The following is a 19,791-nucleotide window of genomic DNA, read 5'->3' on the forward strand; positions in this document are numbered from 1 at the left end:
AATTAGGTACAGGGTACAAGCTCTAGGAGAGCAGGATCTTTGGTCCGTTATGTTCACTGCTGGATCCCCAATCTCTAGAACGATGCTCCATCAACATTTGCTGAATGAATGAAAGGAAGCTAGAGGGCAAAGAAAAGGTTCTTGGGAGGGTCCTGTAAAGGCTCTTTCAGAGCTGAGTTTTGGGAGCTGCGGGCTGAGATTCATTGGTGAGTCATGAGATCAATTTATTTGACGAGCATTGTTTTGAAAGAATGGAATGGAAGAGCATAGGAAATACCTTAGTAAGGAGAAATCTAGTTTTGTGAAATTTTGGTTCCAGATACACACCCAGCATTGCAATGTAAAATATATTTCTTACTGGTTATTAAAAAACAAAAAGGAAAGAAAGAAAGGGAGAGAAAGGAGGAAAAACGTTTGCCTGGGGATATTGAAAAGCAGATTCCCAGGCTCAAGGCAGGACTTCTGGGATCAGAATCTCTGGAATTTTGCACTTTGAACATGTCCCCTTGGGGATACCAGCAGGCTCTAAACTTTGGAGTCTCCAGTCTGAAAACCACTGTGGGGCTTGGAATCTGAAGCAGTTTAACAGCCACGGGAGAGCTGATCAACAAATCAGTTCAAGAGCGTTTCCATGGCTGTGCCCTGTTTGGGAGGTCGGGGGTGGAGAGATGGGGGGTGCAGAAGACGGGGCACCAGGACAGGCATTTAACAACCATGAATAAGATGCAGTTGTTCTCTTTCTGTCCATTACTGATCTCATCACTGGGCCATTTCCTCCTCCCGACTCCTTCTACACACTCACCCCAAAGGTCAATCAGACCTGTCCTGGTATGGGTTGGCCACAACGTTTTCGTCTCCCAAACTAAACAGATGAAGAGGATTTAGTCACCAGATGTGAGCCTGGCTTGGGGCCGGCAGAAAAGAGAGACTGCCGAGTGAATAACCAAGAACAACTCACACAGCCCAGGGCCACTGTCATCAGATAGCAACGGAAAGCAGGTGTGGCCTGTTCCAGCCGAATCCTGCAGCGCTCTTAGCCACCTGTCCCGACAACTGCAGACAAAACTCGCTTGCATGATGATCCAGCACCACTGGAGGCCCAGGGGGAACCCTCTACACCAGCTGTCCCTCACCCTGCATCCTGGCTCTAACCCTCCCCCTCCACACCAATTAACCAATCTCTCCTGTGCGTAATTCCACGCACAGACACAGCATAGAACTGGTTTCCCTCCCTGCCTCTCTCTTAGGTCACAACAAACATAAAAGTCACGATTTTTTTTCTCTTACTTCAGATAAATATATATTTTTGAAGTCAATTTTAACAGTCTAGACTCAGTGACTGGACCATTTCCAGATCCTTCTCTCTTTTCTCAGAGCCTCCGCTTTGCTGAGTAGAAGGAGGAAGCGTGTCTACGTCCAGTTGGCATCATCATGGAAGCTTTGGGTCATTCTGGCACAAGGGGCTCCCTCCCTCTGGCCTCCTAGAGCATCTGCTGCCTGAACCACTCAGCAGCTGCTAGTGCGTGAGCTGCCATCTTTTGCTGTGAGCTTCTCTTACTATGTATTCTCTTTTCTCCTCAACTTGACTTGCAATTTCCTAGAAGACGGCAGCCATCCCTTGATCTTCTGTCTTGTTTCCATAATGCCTTGCTTTAAAAATGTCATTTGTATTTCCACCCGTGTGTGTGAACGTGGAAGGACACACAGCAATCACTCCATGTCAGAAGCTATCAGCACTAAAGTCATCAAAAGCTGCTCATCTTAGCAGGAAGTGTCTTTCACCACATTTGGTTAGTCAAGCACCAAATTGCTCGTGCTGCATTCCAGACACTAAAAATAGCAGTGACATTCAATTTTGAAGCAAAAAGATCTACGTGAACAGGGTCAGGCGAACAGGATTAAGGACGAAAGACAAGTGAAGTAGCCTCTCAACTGGGTGTCATTTTGTCCACCAAATTAACTGGATTTACTTGTTGAGTGTTATGTGCAGGCAGCATGCTAAGGGCTCTATGTACATTCTTTCATCTAATCTTCACAGTAACCCATGAAGTGGGTATTACTATTCCATTTCACAAAGAAATTAAGGAACAGATAGCTCAAACAACTTCCCAAGGTTGGTAAACAGCACAGTTGGGATTCGAAGCCAGATGTGCCTGACTTCACCATGATCCTTCACTGTCTTTCTAATTAATCCAACACCAAATACAGAAAAGGTCAAAAGCCAAAAAAACAGATTTTTTTTTTTTTTTTTAAGCAAGCGAGCAACCAACCGACCCATCAACCGTCCTCAAAGAAAGCCAGATGGGGGAATTCAGAAATATACTTATTTACCTTGGCTCTGCTAGACTTCATCTTTATTTCTTGACTCTGTCTCTTCTTCTCCATCATGACCCACCCAATTTCAGTTTAGACTATGATAACCTCTTCTACAGACAATTTCAAAGTCTCCTAAGTCTGTCCACTCTAATGTCAGGATCTATCCAGAAGCTGACGGCTGCTTATACTACTCCCACACCTCTCGACAAGTCTCTAAGCTTTTACCCTCAACTCCCCAAAGTTTAGTCTCATCACATCAGTATGTCCTTTTAAAAGGTCACATCACAACTCTGCTCAATAGCACCTCTAGCCCGTCTCCCACTACTCTCCCCTTTGCTCATCCACTCTGGGAATATGGCTTCCTTATTGTTCCTTGAACAAACATAACCTTCCTCTGCTCCAGGGTCTTTGCACTAGCTGCTCCCTCTGCTTGGGGCTCTCTTCTCCAAGATACTTGCATGGCACATTCCTTCATCTGCTTTAAGCCTTTGTTTAAAGTTCACTGTCCAAGCGAGGCATTCCCTTAATACCCTACAAACCAGCTTCCCGCCCCAGGACCTCCAATCCCTCTTGGCTTGTTCTATTTTTGTTTTTAGCCATAGCACTTATTCTCATATACTACACACCAGACTTATGTTTACTGCATCCTCTCTCTAGAACAGAAGCTCCATGAGGGTAGAAATGCTTTGTGTTGCTCACTGCTGTATCCCCAGCACCTAGAACAATGCCTAGCACACAGAATGTGCTCAGCAAATATTTGCTGAATTAATGTTTTACATGGCTTGCCAGCAGGAAAAACTGATAACCCCGGGTCAATGCACTATGTTTACCTTATGGGCTTTGAGTACTCCCGGGGCTCTGATCCACTCTGGGAGGCATTTATTCACCTGCTTGAGAAGCCTGGGAACTGGGAGCTATTAAGAGCAGAATGATGTGGTGAGTTCTACATTTTAATCAGTTCACTCTAGCTCTGGGGGATGGATCTGGGGAGGTTAAGGCTGGAATTATGAGTCCATTCCAGTAATCAGGCAAGAGATGATGATAGCCTGAGAAATATTTAGGAGACAAGAGGGAAAGATTCAATGATTGGTTGGATGTTGGGGGATGGTGGGAATCTGACTAACCTTCAGGTTTGGGGGTTGGGGAACTGAACAGATAACACGGTTAGTAATGAAGACAGAGCATACAGAAGAATCTCACTTGGGAATGGACCTGGGAAGATAAGTCTCCTCCCCTTAGTTCAACATTCACTTTAGCAGCCCCTTGACAAATAACTAAAGTGATTACGGCAAAAAGCTCAACCAGGGCTACAGAGCAGCAGAATATAAACAAAAAGAATCCTAGAGGATCATCGCTTTGTTCCCAGTTGTCAGTGGCAGTCAGCTGGCCTTTGACCAGGCAGAGTCCCTCCTAAAGAAAGAGTATGGAGTGTCTTTTCATGGGTTAAAAGTCGGTCGTGCCCCTTAAGAGATACACATACCAACATTTCTGTAAACTTCAGAGACAATGAGTTGTCCCATTTCTTTGGAAAATAACTTCAGAATTCAGCAATTTTAAAAGGGCCCCATCCTAAAGGCCCCTGAACAAAGGTTTACCAACAAAATAGTTTAATCCACCACTTACTGGACTGATAGTTTTACCCTCATACCTTACCTGGAAAGTTCTCTCGATTTAGCTTAGGTCTGCGGACAATCACAAAGTCCTTGTCATTCCCTTTGCTCTTTAGCCGTTTTCGTGGGGGGCTCTGCGGGTGGCCCAGGTTTGAAAGCAGTTCCTGGGGGATGTTCTCACTGTCCACCTCCTCCTTCTCCAGGGCGGAGACCCCCATGCCTGAAAGCAGTTCAGAAGTCTTGCTAGAATCCCATCCCCACGTGAAGCTGGTGGTAACGTTGCTACTCTGGTCGGGAATCTCCTGGAGGTGTTTCCTGCAGAAACGCACAATAGCCCCACGTTCCTTTCAAAAACACACCCGTAAATAATTCCAAGGTAGGCCTAAAGGAAGCTGCAAGTTACTCATTGCAGAAAACTTTCACAGCAGCTAACTAAATTGCATTTCTACGCGCCGGCGGTGAGTTCCCAAGAATAAAAGAGAAAATAACCAAACAAATCGAACACTTCGAAAAGTCTTTTCGATTTACGATCATGCAGAAGGCCTCAAGAATTTCTTAAAGTGGAAGGAACAGACAAGGAAAGAGGGAGGGCAATCATACAGTGATTGAAAACAGCAGCCGGAAAGCCCAATAAGGGAAGCCAAATAAAATCGCACGCTGATCACCGCGCTAAAGCATCCACCCATCCACGTTTTCCCAAAGAAGAGGCCAAGCAACCATTCACATTACAGCATTACTAACAATATTAGCAAGTAGCAAAATTCGCGGCCTAAAGGAATTAAGACGGTCCATTCATGTCTGCCCCTTTTTGCAATCGGTTTACCTGTGCATGGCGTCCGCAGGTTCGGGAGTTTTAAATGCGTGCATTAATTGCAGAGGTGCCCGCCTCCTGGATTCCCGCTTTGGCGCGCGGCGGCGCACTGCGTGCGGCTCCTGCCCCCAGCAGCTAGACCCGCGAACTCTATCAACGTTCCATCCCCGCCGCGCGCGCAGAATTCTTCTGCCCGCTCTCCTCCGCGGCCGCCGTCTGCTGCCCCGCTGCCTGCTGGGAATTGTAGTTTCTGCCCTGCCTGGTAGTGCGGCTGCCTCGCTACTACTTCGTTTCCTTATAGCTTTGCCCGCCTTCAGGATACCCACAACCCCCCGCGGCTACGGGACCGGACGGCCCACAGGGTAGGCGGGGAAGCGGAAGCGGGCGGTTCTCGGGCTGACTGGGAAATGTCAGCTGCTTGATTGGCGTCGGGTTTTCCTTTCCTCGGAACCCGCAGGCCTTCAGGTGACCGCCACCGCCGTCGCCAGGGAGCGTGGGTCCCAGACCCTGGACGGCTGTGGCGGACGCGGGGTTTCCCGGTCTTTCTGGAGGCTGTCCGGCGAGATCGGGCGGTGAGCCTGAGGGGGAGAGCGTGAGGCACTTTGGGGTCTGGGGCGGAGCGCGGGCGGAGAGAGAGGGACCCCGGAGACCCAGAGAGGCCGCCGCCGCGGGGCCCACGTCCCCGGAGTGGAGGCGGTGACCCGCTCCGCCGGCCAGGTGAGAGGTTGCGGCCGCGGGCGTCACACCTGCTCTCCCCGCTGCCCGGAGCTGCGTTCTCCACCGGGGAGAGGGCGGCTCTTAGCACTAGGTCTGTGGACAGGATCCCTTCTTCATCTGTAAAATAGGCACTGTGGCAAGCGACGCTTATTTCACAGGCTTGGAGTCGGGGTCAAATCGGATAACGCGTGTGAAAGCGCTTTGTAGACGAAAACGCGGTTCAGAAGAGAGGCGGCGGTTTAATTTTAGGGCAGCAGGAGATCACGGTGGTTCCTGTGTGCAGTGGCAACGCTGAGCATCCCCTTGCAGCCTCGAGAAGGTTCATACATGCTAACATGAGAACAAATAAGGTGAGTAATTGTTTGCAAAGGGCTTTCAGTGCAACACTAGGCGCTGCCAGCAAAGCCATTCGGTTGCTCACTCTCAACCAGCTTCTTTCTGTTTGCCTCGCCTCCTGAAAGCACGCTGCTTTTAGCCTCTGTCCGCGGAGAAGAGTTTGGAGCTGGTTGGAGTAGAGAGAGTGCCATACTCCGGGTAGGATGACCGTGCGAAATGCATTATGCAAACTGTACTGTAACTGTGACCCTGGGAAAGCAGTGGAAGAGAGATAGGGGAATAGCTTCCAACCCTAATAAAAATGGAGAGGATGTATAAGGTTCAGAAGTAAGCAACCCAGCGTCATAAATATATTAGAATATTACTTAAGTATGCTGTGTAGCATGCCTTTCTATTTCTTTCTTTTTTTTTTTTTTTTTAAAAAGCTTCGATTTACACTGGAATTAAACCTCCCTTGCTTGGGTACGTGCTTGTTTCAGACTTGATGCTTAGCTTGAAAAATAACCACTACTTTAAAAAATTAATTGAGGGGCTTTTTAAAAAATTTCTTTTAAAAAAAAAAAAAGCTTCGATTTACACTGGAATTAAACCTCCCTTGTTTGGGTACGTGCTTGTTTCAGGCTTGATGCTTAGCTTGAAAAATAACCACCTTTTGACAGAGGAAAGCATTCATGAACCTTTAGTTTGTTCCTGAAACTAGGTGAAATTGGTGTAAAGAAGGGATCTGTTCACAGATTGAGTCTGATTGAAACCAGGTGAAGAATACGAGGCTGAATGTTCACAATTCATTAAACTAATGTTACCTGGAAAATACTTTTAAATGCAGTGTTCTGATTTTTGACATAAAGTGACCTTTAAGCAGTTACCTTCGCTTGAAATCTACATCCTTTTCCCTTAAAATTGCAACTCAGAGGAAATATTTTTAACATAAAAAAGTTAGTCTCCTTCAAGAAAGTGAACAAGACAGAGGGCGCTTATAAGCTAATGGAGGAGAAAGAACAAACAAGAAAAAAATATTTAAAATATTTGAGAATAAACAAAGTTTTGAGGTATAAAGTAATTGGGAGAGGCCACTTTAGATAGAGATCTTATAGATAGGAAGTTCTAACAGATGGGATGATTCTAAATTTAAAGATAAGAAATATCCTCATACTAGGATTTAGCCTGAGAGCTAGGGAACATTTCTAGTTTTCAGAATACTTGGAATGTCTGAATTAGTGGGCACAAGGTCCTTTATAGGACTTCAGAGAGAGCCTGTCAACTTGGAAAATCAAAGTCTTCAAATTGTAGAATAGATATTTCACTAACAGTTTGCTCTGGCAGCAAAAATAGCTTATTAAAATGGGAATAATTTTTTTCTGCATTCCTTCTAATAATGGCTGTTCTCTTAATATAGTAAGTAAAAGTTTAACTTGGTAAATTGGTACTTTAAGGAATTGTGTCCATTGAAGACTTGAGATTACCAGCTACATAGAGGTTGTTTGGTCTTTTCAAGAACTGCATTATGATTGCTACTGATGTGGATTATTTTGTTTTCCTGATTAATTTTATTCTTTTAATCTACTCAGCACACCCCATGTCCCATTTTAGTGAGAGAGGTATACCATATTTCTAGAAGTAGAATTACTAGATCAGTATCTAGGACAAATCAATTACATTTTTTTTTATGTCTGCAAATGACATTAGAGTAATTTCTAGTACTCTTTAGAAGTTTCAGATAGAGTACAAAGTGAGTTTGTAAATTGGGAAAATGTTTCTCATACAAGAGGCAAGAGCGTAGTTAGTTACAGCGTATTCAATATTAGGGCATAGGACAGGCCAAAAAGGACTAGAAATTACATTCAGCTATAAGCTATGTATATAGCTTATATGTATATATATATTCAGTAGTATATTATTGTTCTTTTTGAAAATCAAATGTGACAAAAGAGATTCTATTTAAATAGAAGTGTGATGTGCTTTTTCCTTAGTTCCATCATAGCATTAAGTAAATCTTAAGATTTGTTAGTGTTTTTTTATGTTATTTAGCTTAGGTGAACAAAAGACTAAGAACAGTTACATAGCAAGAAGTTTTTATCTGCTAATCAAGTTTCAAAAGATTCCTTTTCCCTCAATTAGTTTTATTTTTATTTATTTATTTTTAATTTATTATTTATTTAGTTAGTTTTGGCTGCATTGGGTCTTTGTTGCTGCACGCGGGCTTTCTCTAGTTGCGGCGAGCGGGGGCTACTCTTTGTTGCGTTGCGTGGGCTTTTCCTTGCGGTGGCTTCTCTTGTTGTGGAGCACGAGCTCTAGGTGCACAGGCTTCAGTAGTTGTGATGCGTGGGCTCAGTAGTTGTGGCACACGGGCTTAGTTGCTCTGTGGCATGTGAGACCTTCCCGGACCAGGGATCGAACCCGTGTCCCCTGCATTGGCAGGCAGATTCTTAACCACTGCGCCACCAGGGAAGCCCCTCAATTAATTTTAAAGTAGATCTAAAAGATCTACTTTTTAAAGTAGTTCTCTGCAGTTTAATACTCTCTATAATGGGCAGATTGGGGCAAGAACAGAAGGGCTCTTTCCCAATTCTGATATGCTCTGTTTTCTTTTTTACTTTCCCCATGTAGATTAGAGTCATATATTATACTTAAGTTATGGCAGCCTTAAAACTGCAAAGTTAAAAAGGCTTAGTTAAATTCTATATTAAACATGACTTTATTAGCACTGTCTTTATATATATAAAGAAATAACTGATAGGAGAACGTTTCTACTTTGTTCATTGAAATGAACAAATGAAAACTGAGCAAAAGAAATGATTTAAACAGTCTAAATTGCATTGAGAAAGTATGTCTGGACTGGAGCAGAGACTCTGGTATCCTAATTGTGAGCCTGGCTTTGTAGTCAGGATGCCTCTGAATCCCACTTCTTACCCTCTCTGTGCCATTTTCTCCTCTACTAAATAAGGATACTAACCTTTCTTACTGGGCTGTGAAGTGTAATTCGATACAGCATGTTAAGCGCTAGCACAATGCTTGGAATCTAGTAAACTCACACAAAATATTAACTACTAGTTTTTTAAAAAAACTATTTTGTTACTAGGAAGGATTCTAAAGATTATTTTCTAATTACCAAAGTAAGTCTTATAATCTCTTTACCTAAAATCTTTAAGGATCCGTTACAGTTCCAGTTGTTTTCTTCTTGCCTACTTACTGGTTGCTACCTCTCTCATGCCTTGCCAAAGGTGGAACAGTTTGTATATGTCCATCTTTCTTCAAAAGGCTTGTTGCTCTTTGGAATTCACTTCACCTGGTTGGTTTGCCAACTCAGCTCATTTTTTAAGATGGCTTCAAAAGATATTACGCCTTTTTTGCATTTTTAGAGTGGGAGTTACATTCTTTTGTGGTATTCTATCTGTATCCTAAGCTGAATTCTCCTTATACCTGAAATCGTTAAACATGGGATTAATGATTATCTTTGGAGGGTTTAAATTTTGATTGGTGGTAAAGAATTGTTGACTTTCATTATTTACATCTAGTTCTGATTCTTTTGATTTTTCATTATTTGGATCTCGAGTTGTCTCCTAGTTTTTATTCACATGTCTGAGTAAAGATACATATTTAAGTTAACACAGTCTGTCTGATGAATCATTAGGTTCTAGTTGGAAATTTTTAATTCAGTTCAGAATCTTAGGTTTTGGCAAAATTTTTGTCCTGTTCTCTTGTTCAATTGATACCAATCTTTCCTTCCTATCTTTTTCTTTTCTTCCCCCACCCCCTTTTTTTTTTGAAAATATTTGGGATGTTTCAGATTCCAAAATGATCTTAACCTCTAAATTTTCTACTTAAAGTGTGTTTAGCCTGAAAAACTATCATCAACCATAAAATACTCAGGAAATAGTACTCCAAGTCAGTAACATTAGTAAACTCATGAAAGGCATTTGAAGGTAGTGTTGTATAATATCTTGATGATTGGTAAAAGACTGAATTGGATTTTAAATGTTTAAAACTTTCAGAACTGATATTTTGAAAGGTAGACTGTGCCTGCATATTAGGTACTAAAATATGAGTGAATGAATTGGCATTTTGATTTTAAGTAAAATCTACTTTTGCTGCTGTGGCGTTAATGCCCACCTATGATAGCTTTATGCCTCTTTTTCATTTCTAATCACATGGAACTAAATTTGGATTTGCCTCCAAATTTTAGCATTTTCTTGTTTTATTTTTGCCTTTTAGCCTAAACACATTATTTTGATAAAGAATATCATTAGAAGGACCATTGTTGTGGTCAAAGGAATATTTGCCCTTTTGCCCCCAAGTATATTTTTGCATAGCTGCACATCGTTACAGTTCAGCAAATGATCCATTTTGCTTCACCTCCATTTTGATCATTTGCCTAGAAGAATGGCAATGTCTTTCTATATGACGTTGGTGTGTCAAGTGTACCTTCTTGACATGGCTTTGAGATGTGTTCTATCTCTTTACAATGGACAGAACACAAAGGACAGATGAAGGGGTGTTTGGGCTATCTTACAGACCTAGAGAGGTAATCCTACTTAGTCAGGTGAGGCAAGGGGAGCAATTTCTGTGAACATGAACATCATTTTTTGTTTTATAGGAATGAGTGTGGGTCCAAGCTGTGGTAACCACAGAGAATGAGAAACAAAAAGCATTTGGTATCCATCCATTCATGGTTTTTTGGGGGTTGGGGGGGAAGACCAGTTAGGGTAAAGCTATACTTTGAGACCATTGAGGCAACTAGTTATCTTCTGGAAGCACACGGTATGAAGGAAGTGGAGATTAGCAGCTAGCATTTATTGAAGATCTACTTTGGAACTCCTTTTGGTGTTTTACTTTTATAACTCACTGGATCTTCATAGCAACCTGTGTGAGGTGATCATATATCCTCATTCAGCAGCTTAAATTGCATACAATTACACAATTATTAAATAGAGTTGGGATTTGGAACCCAGGTTTACAGTAATATAATAAAACATTTGTGTTTTAAAATAGTTGTAATTCTAGGCACTTGGTAACACTACAGCAAAATTTTTCATTGTCTAGTTGCTATGTGTTTTACTTTCATATTACTACACTGATTTTTAAATAGTATTAAAATTACAAAAAATACACTTATCATTTGAAATTAAAAGCACACACATACAAAGAAAGAGCAAGAAAGAAAATAGAAGTCATCTCTTTACTACGTTGTGGCACCACTTAGCATTTTGATGTATATTTGTCCATACATATATGGGCGTTTCTTATGTATACTCCCTAAGATCCCACCCATGCCCCTTTTTACATCTCTAAAGTGTGCCTCTGGGTCTCACCTTTCTTCTGGGCTGGAGGAATCTGGTGGGCCCCTTTAATCATTGTCTGTAATGGAGTCTTTCTGTTAGGTGGTCCTTGACTCAGACACAGATCCCTGCTCCCATAGGTCATGGCCAGGTTAGCGGGATTAGTGATTTATGAAACCCTTGGCTGCTTTTGTCAAAAAGGTAATGGACAACAATGAGACTGGTGGACATTTTTAAGACTTGGTGAACTATTTAGTACAAACATTTAAGTTGTTTCTATGTTTTTATGTTTAAATAATGCTGCTGTGAAAAATAATATTGTAGATAAATCTTTGTTCCCATTTTGGTTTTTCTCTAAGTTATTTGAAGAAGTGTTGCTAGGGCCACAAGGATATATACTTTTTTTAAGTTCTTCGATACCTAGTGCCAAATTGCTGTCCACCCTGGCAATGAGTTTTTTTTTAATACACCAAACTTGAGTTGTCCAATCTTTATTTTTATTCGATTTTAATTGATAATTATTTTATGAATTTAATATACAAATAACTAAATCAGATGGAGAATACAGCACCCCTAGCTTTGAACAGAAAATTATTCAGTTGAAACAACTAAAACAGGCTATAGGAATTCGTAAGGAACCTTGGAAACTACTATCATTCTGCACCGTAAAAAAAAATTCCTTATTTAAAATTAGGTACAAGGTCAAAGATATGTACTTTAAAACTATTATTTTCTCATCTCAGGTTAGGGAAATCCCAACTTTCATTTCTAGTTTCATGGGACCCCCTAGGCATAACCTTTTGTCATAACAAGGCAACAAGTGTTCAGTTTGAACTGAAATAAATGGTGTGATGAACAGAATAACAGACCCCCAAGGATATCTATGCCTTAATCCCTGTGGAACCAGTAAATATGACTAGATTATCCAGGTGGGCCCAGTGAGATCAGATGAACCCTTAAAAGCAGAACTTTCTTCAAGCAAAGGGCAGAAGAGAAAGTTAGCAGTTTCAAGCATGCAGAGGATTTGACAAGCCATTTCTGGCTCTGAGGTATATAGGGCTGCATGCAAAGACCAGAAAGAAGCCTCTAGAACTAAGGGCAAATGCTAGCTGACAGCCAGCAAGGAAATGAGGATCTCAGTCCTATAACCATAACAAACTGAATTTTACCAACAGCCTGAAGGAACTATGGATTCTTCCCCAGAGTCTCCAGAAAGGAGCCCCTGCTGACACCTTGATTTCAATATTGAGAACTCAGTTGAGCCACACTGTGCCTAGACATCTGACCCACAGAAACTATGAAATATCTGACCTTCAGAAACTATGACATGTGGGTGTTGTTTTAAGACACTAAGTTTACAGTAATTCTTTACAACAGCAATAGGAGACAAATATACTGAGTATGGGAAGAGATGTAACCAAATCATTTCTTTATACTAGAATAAAGGATCCATAATTCTTTTTATTCACTATAACATTTAAAAGTACTATGAATCAGACTGAAAAACTGACAGCTGTTATAAAAAAGATAGTAACTAGCAGCAAGTTTATAACTGATTGTTTTATAACTGATTGTGTTGTTTGCTTATACCCATAATCTTATTATGTAACTATTATCGATGTTTCCACATATTTCATTGTTGTTCATTCATTCTTATTTTTATGCATGTTATGTAAAAATCTGTGAATCTAGTTTTTCAGTTAATGTTATGGTAGTTTTCTAATGTTATTGAATAATCTTAACAAATATCCTTTCTTATACTTCAGTAATAGACCATCAACGGTTCTGCCATGCCTTAGCATTTCCTTGCTAATCTCTGATATCCATTCTTTTTTCTATGGTTGTCATACTCCTTGCACTGGACAATTTCAGGCAAAATAAATATCGAGGTCCAACCATAAAGGGATTTTCATATGATAATTATATTAAATTCACATTGAGTGATTTTTTTCTTAAAAAAGCTGTATCTTAAAGATGGTAACAGTTTTCATCAGCACATTCTACATCGAGCTGTCACCTAACCACTTAATCTATTATTTTTTTTTGTGTGTGGTACGCGGGCCTCTCACTGTTGTGGCCTCTCCCGTTGCGGAGCACAGGCTCCGGACGCGCAGGCTCAGCGGCCATGGCTCACGGGCCCAGCCGCTCCGCGGCATGTGGGATCTTCCCGGACCGGGGTACGAACCCGCGTCCCCTGCATCGGCAGGCGGACTCTCAACCACTGAGCCACCAGGGAAGCCCTATTCTTGACTTAAAAATAAGATTAACTCACTGTTATTGTGATGGTACAAGTTGTTTCTTTGAAAATGAAATTTGAAATTTTGAGTAGTAGCAATGAGCAGAGTTCTAAGCCTTTTGAGTTGTAATAAGTATTTGTAAAATTAGTTTTGGGGACAATAATAAGAGTTTTACATTGACTTTGAAGTCAGCAGTAATAAAAAATAGTGTATATACTAAAGCATACAGTAATGTTTTTTATTCATTGACTTATTCATTCAATAGATATTTTTTGAATAGTGACTGTATGCCAGACACTATTAGAGACATGGGGTACAGTACTGAATAAAATAGTCAAGTCTCTGCTCTCATGGAGTCTGTGTGTGTGTGTGTTGGGGGGTGTTTTCAGGGAGACAGTAAAGAATATACATTATATCAGGTGGATAAGTGCTTTGAAGAAAAATATAGCAGGATATGGTGATAGAGAGTGACAAATGGGTTTCAATTTTAGATATTTAAGAATGAAAATATTGGTTGAAATCCACAGAGGAATGGAAAGAAACTACTTCAATAATATAAAGAAATAATGAAGTAGTTTATTAAATGTGATTTTTTTTTTTTTGCGGTACGCGGGCCTCTCACTGTTGTGGCCTCTCCCGTAGTGGAGCACAGGCTCCGGACGCTCAGGCTCAGCGGCCATGGCTCACAGGCCCAGGCGCTCCACGGCATGTGGGATCTTCCCGGACCGGGGCACGAACCCGTGTCCCCCGCATCGGCAGGCGGACTCTCAACCACTGCGCCACCAGGGAAGCCCTAAATGTGATTTTTATTTGTGATATTCCATATAGAAGTATTTCTTATGTAAATTTAAATTTAGACTGTTAAAGTACCCAAATTTCTTTATTCTTTTAATAACTAGTTTTGGTTGGAGATCTTTGTTAAGTTGACATATTTTATTGATTCTACCTTATTTTATTTTGGTGGGTTGCATCATAATCTTGATTCTCTGTGTTAAGATGTTGATTCATTCCTTGGGATACTGTAGCTAATCCATAGACAAAGAAAAATGCCTGACATTGATTTTATAGAGGTGAAAAGCACATATATTTTCTTCAGTTAGTGAAGGTAAATTATTTTATAAGAGTAGAGAGACATCAAATAAACCGTTTTCTGCTATCTGTATCATCATTTATAATTAAAAATATTTTCAAATGTATGACTTTATTCAGTAGTCATTGATAAATTTTTCTGCCTATAAAATAGGTGAAGTAACTTTAAAGAAAATAAGATTTGTATAGATAGATGGAAAGTGGTGAGTATATTGAGTTTATTTTGTGGAGCAGTAAATGAATAAGAATTTCAGGTCCCAAAAGTTAGACAAGATTAGGATGAAAGAAAGAAAAATACTGTTTCAAACAAAGGAAATGTTACTTTCAAATGGTCTCTCTCTTTCTGGCTCTCCCTCCCTCTCTTTTAGAAAATTTAAGTAGTGACTATCAATACTTAGAAAACTTTATTTTACAAAATATCTAATTTCCTAGAATCCAGTCACTAGTGTATTTAATAGAAAATATTCTGTTAGGGCTTATAATATTAAGGAACAAACTTCAAGTGATGCTGTATTGAAACTGTTCATATCTAGTATTCTTACTTTGTAATATTTTTGGAACTAGTGTGGTTTTTGCTAAAATAGTTTTTTTCCTGAAGATACAATTTATGTGAAATTTTCAACATATGATTTAAAAAATAAGACTAAGTACTTGAGAGTAGGAATTATCCTTTTCATCTTACTTATAGTCCAATGTAAAGCCTGACAGTTTTCTAAAGAATCTATTAGTACAGTAATAAAAAAATAATTAGGAGATTTCCAAGTGGTCATTTCCTATGTTAACACTTTTTTTTGTTTTTTTTTTTTTTCAGTTTACAGATATGATCCAAGCCTGTATGTGAATTACTTTGGTTAATCAGAGCAAACATTGAATAATGAGTGGTGCAGCTTTGGGACTCGAGATTGTTTTTGTCTTTTTTTTGGCATTATTCCTACTTCATCGATATGGAGACTTTAAGAAACAACATAGACTTGTAATTGTTGGAACACTGCTAGCTTGGTATCTCTGCTTTCTAATTGTCTTCATACTGCCTCTGGATGTTAGTACGGTAAGAGGTGAAACTGATTTTCACAATTTAAAAGGCAGTTGTAGTCATACAGCATGTTTGAGATATGTGTTTAAGACAACCAAGTCATGTAAAAGTTAACTTATATTTTAAACTTAAGAGTTACTCTATGAATTTGATTACTAAAAAGCATAGCCAGGAAGGTACTTTTGGGTAGATAGGTTGATACACTTCAATATCCCTTAAGTACTTGGTAACTTTTTGGTTTTCATTTTTAAACCATACCTTCATTGCTTTAGACAATATACAACCGGTGCAAACATGCTGCTGCAAACTCGAGCCCTACTGAGAGTAGCAACATTACAGGACTGTATGCAGCTGCTACCCCGGTTCCAAGGTACTTTCTTCTTCTTTTTTTTTTTTTTTAATATTGTAGGGGGCAATTTGTTTAAAACTTGTCGGTTTTTACCATCTGGATTTTATATTTATAAAAGTTTATCCTTGTTCTCTATTCACCTCCCTTCTTCATCCTTTGCTAATAGACTTTTAATTACCTTGTATCTTATTTAAGTTTAAATCTTTTTTTTCTTTTTCTTTTTTTTTTTTTTTTTTTTGCGGTATGCGGGCCTCTCACTGTTGTGGCCTCTCCCGTTGCGGAGCACAGGCTCCAGACGCGCAGGCTCAGCGGCCATGGCTCACGGGCCCAGCCGCTCCGCGGCATGTGGGATCTTCCCGGACCAGGGCACGAACCCGTGTCCCCTGCATTGGCAGGCGGACTCTCAACTGCTGCGCCACCCGGGAAGCCCCTTAAGTTTAAATCTTAAATAAATTTTAGATATTGGTAAACAAGGCCTTTCAGTAGATGCTAATGAGAAGCTTGGAGAAGACCTGATTTTTTTTAGTCCCTTACTAAGAAAGTAACTTCCAAAAGCTGTTTTTCCTCTCAGCCTCTCCCTGATCCAAAAAAAAATGGGGCATGCATTTTCTCATTTGCCTTAATTTACAAGGTTGTAATAAAGGACGAGGAGATTATTCTGTATGTAGCATATTCCTTTCATATTGCACATCCTTTGATATCATTATAGTTTTAGATTGAGAATAAAGTTCAAATTATCAAAAGGTTATATTGAATTCATATCAAACTTCCAAGTAAAAAACTAACAAATATTGGTTATAGCTTTTACCAATGCTTTAAGTGGTGTTTGCATGCTTCTTTATGCAGCTTTTATTTTATTTTTTTTTAATCAAAGCTGGATAAGGGTAAATTTTAAATGTAGTTGTTATTCCCTTTTGAAGAGCCATTGTGGATTGTTGGAAGCCCTTGGACTAAAGGATAGCCTTACAGTCTAGGCAGGCTATTACTGGAAGAATCTATGGGCAGATACACATATATTCAGAAACTTCAAACAGAATTATGTATAGATGCTGGCATCTATCTCCATAGGAGATATGCTATATGACTGATGAGTTAGGGTTCCAGTTTCTAGGAATTAATCACCTAACGTCTTTCTCTCCTTCCTGCCATAACCAGCCCCACAAATGGGGTGAGTGTGTATCTTAAAGGTAATCATCAACCCTAAAGGTAACCAAATCAGAGATTTGATTTCATGATGCATTTGCTTTTAAAGACTGTCACTTTATTAGTCTATTAGAACATTCTGTCCTCTTCTACTCAATGACTAAAAAAAACACTGAAAGTTGAAAATTTAAATGCATTCCTCTTTAAAACAGTTTTATTCCCTTTTTGTATGTTTTTTCAACAGTCAGCTTTGAATTTTAAGTTTTCTATGAAATTTTACAAATTAGAATCAATAATTTAAAATCTGAATATAAGTGAACTTTGCCACACACAAATTAATTGTGCAATTCATGTAAATAATCATTTATGATTAATTGGCTTTAAATTGTTATTAAATAGCCAACATCCGTGTTTCAAGCCATGGAGTTATATTCCTGATGGAATCATGCCAATTTTCTGGAGGGTAGTATATTGGACATCACAATTTTTAACATGGTAAGTGGTAGTGAAGGATAAAATTTTTGATACTTTGGCTAAATTTTTAAAAGTGATTATTTTTCCAGTGAACTTTCATATTTTAGAATTTATTCAAGTGTCACTTTTTTCCCCTCAAATCTGTATCCTGTCTCTTCCTGCTCATTCGGGTCTCTCACATCTTAAAAGGAATGAAAAGAAAAAAAGAAGAAATAGAGAACAGAAACAAAAAATTCTCCTCGTCACCATTCCCTTTTAGTAATTGCCTTCTCTCTGGACATTCTTCAGTTCAGTTTTCTTCAAGTCCCATTGTTACGTGAAAATGCTCTCTTGCTAAGGTCATCATTATCCCCTGGTTTTCTTTCTATGTGCTTCGCCCAACCTTCTGAATTTCCTTTATGGGCTCCATTTCTGTGGTGCATTTCCTAAAGGTTGGTGTTCCCTAGGGTCCCATCTTTGGTCATCTTGTTATCTGACTCTCCCTGAACAACTTTAATTATAGCCATGGTTTCATTAACCTGTGATGCATTCCAGATCGTTCTTTCTACCTGATACAGCTTTGTCTTTCTGCTGTGCTCCAGACTCATACTTTTTCCACTGCCTACTGAGCATTTTAGATATTATGCAGGTAACTAAGCTCTAAAACTGGAGGTGGTGAACATTGCAAGAGAAAAATCACATAGCAGAGGGTAGTGCCCCTGTAGCATGTTCACTGAACTTGACTAGGCCCTCAACATTGCCAGACTTTCATCTTTTGTTTCTCTCGTCTGCTTGCTCTTCATTCTCCACAACAAATCTTTCCAATCACTACAAACCTCAGCTCTTCCCTTTGTGACTCTCTCTCACATCCTAGAAACAATCGCCTTTTCTCATTGCAGATGACTTTACTTCCTGCCTCCCAGTGAAAAAAGAAGTCATCAGATGGCAGCTCTTTTCAGCTTCTTACCAGCAAACCTACCTACCTACCCATCCTTTCTTTCTTTCCCTCCAAGAATGGAAGAGTCCCTCTTCCTGAAGTATGGACCCATCCCTTTCAGCTCTCGTTACTTATACTTCTAGCTTCCAGTTTCAACCAAGCATGTACAATTCTCTCATCTTTAAAAACAAAACAAAACTGTCTCAAATCAGAACCCTTTCCAGTTTTCTATCTTCCCCCTCAATGATCTACTCATCACAGCTGAATTTTTTAAGAGAGACTTTTTTTGAGTATGAATTAGTACAGTAAATTGCACAGATCGTGTTTAGTTTGACTTTTTTCAAAGTGAATACACCCATGTAATCAGCACCCAGATCATGATATAGAACATTAACAATATCCCCTGAAGCTTCCCTCATACTTCTCTCCCAGTCATTATGCTCCCCAAAGGTAACCATGATTCTGACTTTGATCACCATAGATTAGTTTTGCCTGCTTTTCAACTTTATAAATATGGACTTATATAGTATGTACTTTTTTGCCTCCCTCTTTTTGCGCACATATTTGGAAGATTCTTCTATGTTGTATGTCTCAGTATTCTTTTCTTTTTTATTTCTGTAAAACGTTCCATTTTGTGAGTATACCATAGTTTATCCTACCCAGCCAAACTTCTTGAATTGTCTGCATCAGTGTCTCCATTTGCTCACTGCTTACCCTTTCCGCAACCCATTGAACCGTATTTTCTACCCTCCCTTCTCCACTCGCACATACAAGCTCTTAATTTACTTGACCTCTTGGCAGCATTTGATTCTATTGTTTTCTCTCTCCCTTTCAAATACTTTCTTCTGGTTTCTGCTCCATATACTCCTTAGTTTTCTTCTGTAACTCTTGACTGCTCTCTCAGTTTCCTTTGCTGGTCTCTCCTGTTTGTTGGCCTTTCCTTTAAAAGTTGATATTTCTCAGGGGTTCGTCTCATATCTTTCCTTATCATTCATTCTAAATCAGTTTCTGTTTTTTTAAATTTATTTATTTTAAATTTATTTTATTTTTGGCTGCGTTGGGTCTTCATTGCTGCGCACGGGCTTTCTCTGGTTGCAGCGAGTGGGGGCTACTCTTTGTTGTGGTGCGCGGGCTTCTCATTGCGGTGGCTTCTCTTGCTGCGGAGCATGGGCTCTAGGCGCGCGGGCTTCAGTAGTTGTGGCTCATGGGCTCTAGAGTGCAGGCTCAGTAGTTTTGGCGCATGGGCTTAGTTGCTCTGTGCATGTGGGATCTTTCCAGACCAGGGGTTGAACCTGTGTCCCCTGCATTGGCGGGCGGATTCTTAACCACTGCACCACCAGGGAAGCCCCTCATTCATTCTATATACTCACCCTTCCAGCTTTCATCTACTGATGTTGTTTCACTACCATTGATATGGTGATGACTCTAAAAGCTACTTCCTATGCACCTCCTTTGGGATGTGTCCTAGCTACTTCAACATCAGT

At 40.0% G+C, this 19,791-nt stretch overlaps 2 protein-coding genes across 12 annotated transcripts in view; one reads left to right on the forward strand and one right to left on the reverse strand.

The window, feature by feature from the left end:
• The window catches only part of SKP2 (S-phase kinase associated protein 2), a 216,064-nt gene extending 211,114 nt beyond the window's left edge, over positions 1 to 4,950 (reverse strand). For 4 of the 6 annotated variants that reach the window (XR_004481353.2, XM_049708015.1, XM_033421265.2 and 1 more), the window contains exons 1-2: positions 4,750 to 4,950; positions 3,970 to 4,241 (exon numbers count right to left, since the gene is read on the reverse strand). Coding sequence is in view for 5 of the 6 variants with exons in the window: in XM_049708015.1 (XP_049563972.1) it covers positions 3,970 to 4,241; positions 4,750 to 4,793 (316 nt within the window). In the remaining variant the exon portion in view is untranslated. The remainder of the gene's footprint in view (positions 1 to 3,969; positions 4,242 to 4,749) is intronic. The other 2 variants (XM_033421266.2, XM_004266001.4) reach the window with 2 other exon arrangements.
• A 151-nt stretch (positions 4,951 to 5,101) lies between these two features.
• The window catches only part of LMBRD2 (LMBR1 domain containing 2), a 55,101-nt gene continuing 40,411 nt past the window's right edge, over positions 5,102 to 19,791 (forward strand). For 2 of the 6 annotated variants that reach the window (XM_033421267.2, XM_033421271.2), the window contains exons 1-5: positions 5,102 to 5,309; positions 5,613 to 5,804; positions 15,204 to 15,440; positions 15,698 to 15,795; positions 17,317 to 17,412. In XM_033421267.2, the coding sequence (XP_033277158.1) occupies positions 15,267 to 15,440; positions 15,698 to 15,795; positions 17,317 to 17,412 (368 nt within the window). In that variant the 5' untranslated portion in view covers positions 5,102 to 5,309; positions 5,613 to 5,804; positions 15,204 to 15,266. Of the gene's footprint in view, positions 5,455 to 5,612; positions 5,805 to 15,203; positions 15,441 to 15,697; positions 15,796 to 17,316; positions 17,413 to 19,791 lie in introns of those variants that run through there. The other 4 variants (XM_033421269.2, XM_049708002.1, XM_033421272.2 and 1 more) reach the window with 4 other exon arrangements.

The sequence above is a fragment of the Orcinus orca genome, chromosome 3 (genome assembly GCF_937001465.1).
Source record: "Orcinus orca chromosome 3, mOrcOrc1.1, whole genome shotgun sequence".
Taxonomy (NCBI): Eukaryota; Metazoa; Chordata; class Mammalia; order Artiodactyla; family Delphinidae; genus Orcinus; species Orcinus orca.